The 8,418-nt window shown below is 37.8% G+C and overlaps 1 protein-coding gene across 1 annotated transcript; it reads right to left on the reverse strand.

Annotated features, from left to right (window-relative positions):
• Positions 1-253: 253 nt before the first annotated feature.
• RCAN1 (regulator of calcineurin 1) lies at positions 254-6,662 on the reverse strand. The gene is made up of 4 exons (XM_009478640.2): positions 6,576-6,662; positions 4,290-4,463; positions 3,126-3,285; positions 254-437 (listed from the first exon to the last, which is right to left on the reverse strand). Exons 1-4 carry the CDS (start codon positions 6,660-6,662, stop codon positions 274-276), a joined length of 585 nt encoding a protein of 194 aa, XP_009476915.1. The 3' UTR covers positions 254-273.
• Between the last annotated feature and the right edge of the window lie 1,756 nt (positions 6,663-8,418).

The following is an 8,418-nucleotide window of genomic DNA, read 5'->3' on the forward strand; positions in this document are numbered from 1 at the left end:
AAAAAATAAACCTAGTTTGTCCCGTTGTGTCTCAAAGTGTCATCTTCTGCCTATCTTTTGTTCCCAGTGAACTGGGAATACACTCATGACATCCATCAACCCGCAGCATCAAAAATAAGGATGGAACTTCCTATATTTTTTCTTAGCAAACTTATATTGGAATTTCTCCTACTATAACTGCTGCTGTTGCCACCAAACCTGTGACCTGCTGTTTCCACAGTAAATGTTTCCCTTGCATATGTCTACTTGTAACCCTTGGAAAAAAACAGCAGTTCAACTTAAATGGGTAGGAGTATAATCTGGCCTTCTCGTCTGAATAATTTTTGGTTTGGGTTTCTTTGTTTCTTCTTCCACATCGTTTTCCTGATCGCTCTCACATACGTGGACGACAACACTAGGAGTAGTGTCAGTTGCAGCATGTAGCTCATACTTTTCTCCTGAAAGTTAAAATAGTAGCAAAACTGGTTAAAAAGGCTCCATTCTGTAGAAAAGTATGAAAGAAATTACTAAAAAGAAAGGAATACATAAAAATGTGTAAGTAATACACTGATGTCAAAAACCTGATGCCACAACACATTAGATGGTGCAGGCAGATGCGCTGCCAACAGTTATGTATACCATCCAGAAGTATTTAGGTTCTCTGTTTCCAAAGCAACATAGCTCAGCTGCTCTCTTAAAAGCAAGTTTACATAAATTACCCTAGGCATTCAAGAAAGTGTTCTATATGAGCAGTCATAAGTCTTCTTGGTGGGTTTTTGTAATTTTAAAGATTATCTATCCACTGTACCACATTCAGGAAGACTTTGTTTTCCTGAATGGCAGCAAAACCACAGGATCTTCTTTCCCCGCAAAAGCTTTCAGTGTTAAGAAAGCTGGATGCAGTTCTTCCCACCTCACACAGAGGTGCTCTAACACTGTTCTGGCATTCTGTGGAACAGCAGAGCTAGACAGCACACTTCACGCATATATAATGTGCAACACTCAGATATAAAACAGACAGTGTGTAGAGGTGCTATGATACAAGTTTTATTGGCCACTGATGAGCAGTTCCATAGAGAAAAAGGCTCTTGCCTCCAGTTCTTCAGAAACACACAAGCCATTGTGCTAGAGTATCCCGTTTGCTCCTTGGTACCAAGTCATTAACTCCACGTTCCTGTGAACAGCACAGTCAAGAGGCAGAGCTTTATAGGGCTCAACATTCACAATATATATGAAAAAACCTCATGGGAAAAGGGATCACAGATCTGCCAATGAGCTTACTGCAGGGCATCTCAGTAATAGAACTTTCAGGGGAAAAAGGACCAACTTTTACTGCTTAGCAAGCCCTTAAATATTTATTTTAAGGCCTACAGGGCTCTTTTTGGTATTGCTAAAACTTAACAGTAAAGCTTGTAGTATAGAAAGCAGCACCCATGGAGCAAGCTCTGAACTTTCATAGAATCAGTAAGCTGTAACATTACTTATTCATTCCACATGTTTCATCAAAAGCAACTTTTACTCCCATAAGCGTAGTCTTATGGGACTTGTTTCAAAAACTGGTATCAGGAAAATAAAAACTTTGATAAAAACATCATCTAGTATGTCAGCAGTATTCTTGATGGATGGTTTTAAAGACCTACATGCACGCTCATCTGCTTAGTTTACATATTTCTGAAGAACCAAATGATTTGTGGCAGCATTTTATACCTCCACTTCTAACTGTAATATCTTTCCTATAAATTGTTCTTGCCATTATAATTCACACACCATTTAAAAGATGGTATTTATTAAAAACTGGCAATAATCTACCCCAATTTTTATGCCAACATAAGCATAGATTTTTGTCTCTCCACAAACTGCAAAGGGCTGAATTTTCACAGGTAAGAATTTCCTACTGTTTTGAGAGATGCATGTTATTTTCACTAGAATCTTTGGGTATCACCAGCATACAGTCAACCATAAACTACTACATAGAAAGCTGATGCATGAGGAGCTAAAAGTTCTGCCCTACCCTCTTCTCCACCCTTCACTACTAACATAATAAGATGTGTTCCGTAACCTGGTAGGTAAACAGGTATAATAAAAACACTACAGTAAAATGATTTAGACTACAGCTTTTATTCTATTTGATACTGCTACTAAATGTGGCCATTTTTTCTCTCCTCTAAATTTAATAGTACAGTTGCAAACAAGTTAAATCAGAGTTGTGGATTTTGGGAAATATAATTTGCACCAATCCTCATTAAGAAGATTGTCTTAACTGAGGTATAAAGTGACATCAAGGAATGTGATCATTAATCACTGAAAAGCAGAACCATGTTTAAAATAAAAGCTCGGTTTAGTGGAACTTTACATCTATTTCTGAAAGTAATGTTTGGACACAAATAGCAGGTAGAACTGTTTCCCCTATCTGTGGTGCTATCTATTTTTAATAGACCTATAAACAGTCTACACAGCATGGTTAGCTGAAATCACAAGCAACTTATGGGACAGCACTAGGAATAAGGGGTAAGTGTACATTCTTAATAACTCCTTCAGTTTAGACAGTGGGGAAAAAAGAGGAACCCGATAGCTTCACCCTAGAAAGGAAAAAAGTTCTATCTCAAAGTTTCCCAAAAACCAAATAAATTGCAGCAGATGAAAATTAGGAGGAGGAAGGAGTGGCAGAAGCTTCTCCCTCTTAACTCCAAAAGAAAATTGGGTTAATACTGATAGTAGTATGTGTAGGAGGGAAACTATCTCAGATGCAGAGGTAGTTCTAGCACAGAGCTACACAGCTGTTAACTGGTTCATTGTCTTAGTCGAAATGGGACTTTACCATCCCTTCAAAAGGTGTGTAACTACACAATTGCCTCTTCATTTGTAGGAAGCTGCTTCCTGAAAATTCTGACGAACAAGCTAATAAATTGTTGAAGCAACATTCATGCTCTCTACAAATCACAAAACAGATCACATTTTGGAGGTCTGGGCCCTCCAAGTGATCCTGTGGAATTACTATGTGTGTAAGAAACTATCATTTACTAACACTTTTCTGCTATTACAAATTTAATTGGCAGACAGTAATTAATTTGAAAAATTCTAGAAATTCAGAAAGTTTAAAAGGTGTTATACTCAACCAAAATTCTAGTGTTTCTACTCCTTCTTACCTGGTCCTAACTTGGAGATAGCATATAAGAGGTCATAGTTAATGACTGGAGTAGCATCTTCTACTTGCTTCCAATCAACAGGTGGAGAGGCAGGAGGTGAAATCAAAAACTGTTTGTCTGGATTTGGTGGTGCCAAATGTGAGCTTCCAATGTGCAAAGTCTGAAAAAAGCATAAAAGCCAAAGCTGTTTCACTATTATCAATGAATCCACCATTCACAAGGAATTTTAAGGTTTGGATAGATGTTATGCTGTAACAGGCACTCAAGGTGGCAGTATGTAACTACATTATTGAAGAGAGCTATATGAAAGATCCAGTATACAAAATACAGACAAGCCACCACATTCATTAACTCTGATGAAACATGCAATGAAGTATGCACATCCGCATCTTCTCATTATGGAGTTTTACAAAAATTTCACCAGAAAATATCTGTCCTTAAAATACTGAAGTAGGAGGAAGCTGGATATGGGCTTTAAGGCCTAATGACAAATGGTGTTGAAACTCATTACCACAAGTGAGAGGGTGAGAATTCTAGAAGGTATATAAATAAACTGGCTCCTTCAGGACTGTCCCTAGGGACATCTGAAACAGACACACATAGATTAATTTTCCCATTAAATTTACGGAGGAAAATACACAGCAGCTACCAAAAAGCACCCAGATTACCAGAACCTGAGAGTTTCACATCTTTAGCAGCAGACACTAGCCAGCTATCGAGCTGCACTGATGGTGATCTCCAAGTACAAATGTGTGCTAAACAAATGATTTGCGGGAGTGAGAGCAGTATCAACAGGTAGAGTCCTGAACATGCCGCTCTACACTTTGGATGCCCTCAGATACTACTTGAGTGCACATATGTGTGCATGTGTACTGTTAGCAGAGCACACTTGGCTTCCCCCACCCCACTAAACTCCACCTTTGACTTGTGCTGATTACTGTCATCCACTCCCTTTCCCCAAGGACATCAAAACAATACAGAAGGAGACATAAATGCAAAATATACAACAGCCTCCAAATACTTGTAGCTTTGCAACAACCTGTGATTCTCTAATCAAACTGAAAAAATTAACAGTGTTCATTAGCATGACTGAAGACCTGTGGAAGCTTATCACAAGTAAGTTATGCTTTCATACCTTGTAAGGATAATCACAAAAAGACTTACCTGAGCAAAATACAGTTTTATTTCCTTTCCAAGGAACTCTGTCTTATGCAACTGGATTCTAGCATCTGCTGCAGATAAAGGGTTACTGAAATTTATTCGTACTCTTTTGAAGCTCTTAAAATACTGAAAGGTGATATCTCTGTCATACGTTCTAAACAGCGATTCAAATTTGGCCTGAAAAGAAAGGACCAGAGAAGAAAGTGAGTATACAATGCTATTTTCTCTAAAGAAACACAGAAATAAATTGCAGTTACTAGTAGGGACACACTACCACTCTTGAATATTGGTATAACAGCCTAGATTCAGTTTTCTTCTTCTCTCTTCTATAATGAATTTTTCTAACCTATACACTTGTTTTCTCTATAGCAGCTTTTATGAACAATAATAATCTATTTTTAATAAGGAAGAAGTGTTGGACATGATACTCTGATTTAGTGCCATCACAGAAATAGTAGTATTGGTAAGATACTGAAAAGAAATGCTTGCCTTATAAAATTAATATCCAAAGGCCTTGAAAAAAGTCTGCCAAGTACGCCTTTGTCTAAGTGTGCATTTTTCAAGGAAACCAACACAACAGTTTTAATAGAGAAAAATGAAAAAAGCATATTTGCAAGCTAAATGTAATTTTCTTCAGTCACTCAGCATGCATAATAGAGTTCATTAACATCTCCTGTTTTAATAGCTGCTACTTTCATTTAGGAAAATGAACATATTATTACTGAACGCTAGTTTAATAGCCTCTTCTATTTCTGGAAGAGAATGCTAAAAAGGCTCCCACTATCTTTCCTAAAAAATCTTAAGTACTAACCATACAGCTCCTGAAGGGCCTTTGACACACTTTGTTTCGACTGTGTGGTAAGAGTAGGAACTGGACCAAAACCTCATACCTTCATAGATCTGCAGCTGAGTTACTTTGCTGTCCTATCTGCTTTAAAAGACTGAAACACCTTTACTAACAGCTGGCTATCTCCATTTTGCACTTCGGGTTTGTGCTCCTAGGGCATCTATGCAAACCTGACTTGGCTATTTTTCATATCATTTATATGAAGAGTGCTTCCATTCCTACTTCAGGATGCCAGACCAAAGGAGGAGAAAGAAGCAGGAGGTTCTGAAGCTGCCACGCTCTTGTAAAGTGTTTCAGACTCACATTGAGAACACAGTAACCAGTCACAAGCCTTATTTCAGTGATGACAACAGATCAAGCATTCAGATTTCAGATATTTTCAGGTATTTCCCCTTCATAAAAGCTTATTAGAAGTTCAATACAAAGCCAAAATAAACAAGTATGTAAAATCACATTGCTTTTTTTCACTGTTACATTTTGAATTAGTTGAAAAAAAGCAACAAAGATCACATAAGAAGGCAGCGATTACTTCAAAACTTAATTTTTCTTCCTGAAAAGCTCTGCTTCACAAACTCACCACAGCTGTATACAGAACCACTACATTTCAAAGATTAATAAAGTATCAGAGCTGTCCCTCTTCCTGCTGAGCCACACTTAAGCTTCTTCAGAATGAGCTCTGAAACAAGACCAGGACCCTCCACACACAAAGCCTGTATTTGTTAGCCTCCTGTACTCCAGAGAGAACTGGATGCAGCCATGAAAAGCAAGCCAAACCCACGCTAAATTGCATTTCGAATTTCACATTCAACATTTAAACTCAGAGACTACCTGTATGATTTGTGCAATCTATATAGTTTTTAAAATGTGTGTGATTATACAGGTCATGTCATGCTAGCAATATGATGCTAAACAAAGTGTTGTTTTTGTCCTTAAGGTATCTTAGCAGTCAACAATTCACTGTATCAGGACTGGATTACTTACTTACATTATATTAATTCTAACCAGTTAAATATAAATCCAAGAGGACTTCTTACAGTTTTAACATTATGCTCTTAATTACAGTGCCAGCCAAAATCCAATGAAAAGTATAAACTGTACTATAAATTATGTGAATCTTACTACCAAAATTATAATCTAAACATTTGCTGAAAACTCACATGCAGGTGAAGAATACACTATAAAGACAGTCAAGGAAGTCTGGAGGTAAACTTCTGATCGTTTTCAAAAACACATAGCTTAAGATCTAGTAATTTCCTTAGAGTCATTCATATGAGAGCATACCGTACAGACTTGTAAGACCCAAGACCCTGACATCAAACTGAAATTTTCTTACAAGTCAAAAAGCTATCAAGGCATCCTTATTTTAAACAGTTTGAAACAATAACTACATACTTAAGTATTCCAGCAGTTCACAGAATTAACACACAAAAAATAAAGCATACCCTTGTTTCTGCTTGATTGAAGACATCGCTATCTGCCACACAGGCAATCAGAGAACTAAAACTGTAGTTAAAATTTCTAAAATGCATTTTGGGCTTCGCCAAAGCAATACTTGCTGTTCTGCAGAAACCAATGACTTTTAAGGAAGCCGTTGGTCCTGCAGGCAGCGTTTATAAAGGAAACAAGTCCAGCCCCTCAAAAAAAAAGTTTTCAGAGCATCCTGTATGTGACAGCGAATTCCTGAACAAAGTCCTGCATGCTTTGAGGCAGTCAGGAACAAAATGTAAGCTGCGACTGGAAAGAGGTGACGTCAGCACATTAGTCAGCTTCCCTATGCTAATTACCAGCACTTGGGAGGATGGAAAAAACAGCTGAGGTTTGCACAGCAGCTGCTTTATCGAGCCTCTTGCAGCATAGTTTCCACTGGTAGTAATTCCATTCAGCGTTCAAACAACATGCTCTTCACTGGAATGGGACAACCCATCTTAAGATGGAAAATGTTACTGCTAAAGGACCAAAGTCTAGAGTAATAGGCTGTAATTAGCCAGCAGGAAAATTTCAAGACTTTGGAACAGAAAACAAATCCCTCAGGTCAACAGCTTCTGCTAATTTTGTGGAAAAAATACACGGACTGAAATTTAGAGATTAGGAGGAATTGATTTGGGAAAATGCTTTTTCCCTCCCATTAGTGAGAATTCATTTTGATGCTTTCTTCAAAGCAACTATATAGCCTAATTACCATTCTCACTTTATTAAAAACTCATTCTGAGCCTGATAAACTGTTGAGGCTTTTTGTTTTGGGACAGTTGGGGGTTGGTGGGTTTTTTTGTTGGGTGGTGGTGGTTGATTGGTTTGGTTTTTTAAACTGGAGCTTAATCAGCTATCTGCTGGCAGTATTTTAAGAGACAACCTGAACTACTGATGGCAGCAATGAGGCATGAAACCTACATTTCTGACATTTTCTGGTTAATTTGTATCTCAGTTTTAGAACATCCCCCAAAAAGTAGCACAGGACACAGGTTTCTGGGGTGGGTGGTTTTTTTTTTTTTTTGCTTTTGTGGTTTGGTTTTTTTTTTGTTTTTAAATGAAGGACCATTTAAAAAAAAAAAAAACATTAACATTTGAAGTAATTCATTAAGTTTAAGCTGAAACTCTTAGAAGCTATTTGGAACTCTCCTATGCAGCTTCAGATCAAAATTTATAATGAAGTCAAAATCATAAGTGCATTTAGTTCATTTTACTATAACATGGGGCTATGACAGAAGCATCGAGTTTTATGAAATACTTGCAAACAATAGGCAGTCCTAAGTTTAAAACCTTATTTCATAAATATTTAATCATGTATAACTATTCACATGAATTACCTTCTGTTTCCAGGGGCTCTACTTGCTTGCTTTAAGTTAAGGACACTTACTGTGCCACAGGCGAAAATCCCTATTTAGTAGTCAAACTCTCTGCTACTGTAAAGTTACCTTAGCATAAAAGTTACCTCAGCGTGAAAGACTACTCAGACCAAATTCCTAGCACCTTTCCTTAGAAGCCCTCGCTTAAAAATAAGCTCAGCTCTGGAAAAGAAAAGGTGCTCTGAAGGACAACTCAACAACTGGTGTAGATGCTGTCAGTGAGATTAAACTCAAATCCAAAATGAAGTAATAGGTAACAAGCCTCCAGTGCTCCAGGAGCACCTAACATACTGGGTGCCTGAAGGACAGAAAGATAGGAAAAAACAGCAGCTCCTTTCCTCCCCCAGAGCTCCCAGCAAGACAGGATGCAGCAGCTCTCCAACCACTCAACACTGCTGAGATCTAGTCTGGGCACACATACAGTGAGAACAGGTCTGAGTTC

The sequence above is a fragment of the Pelecanus crispus genome, chromosome 1 (genome assembly GCF_030463565.1).
Source record: "Pelecanus crispus isolate bPelCri1 chromosome 1, bPelCri1.pri, whole genome shotgun sequence".
Classification (NCBI taxonomy): domain Eukaryota; kingdom Metazoa; phylum Chordata; class Aves; order Pelecaniformes; family Pelecanidae; genus Pelecanus; species Pelecanus crispus.

Coding starts and splice junctions, on each gene's coding strand:
- RCAN1 (XM_009478640.2), bottom strand. CDS start 6,662: ATGCATTTTAGAAATTTTAACTACAGTTTTAGTTCTCTGATTGCCTGT. Junction 4,464..6,575: donor TCAATCAAGCAGAAACAAGG/GTATGCTTTATT, acceptor CTTTCTTTTCAG/GCCAAATTTGAATCGCTGTT. Junction 3,286..4,289: donor TAAAACTGTATTTTGCTCAG/GTAAGTCTTTTT, acceptor TGCTTTTTTCAG/ACTTTGCACATTGGAAGCTC.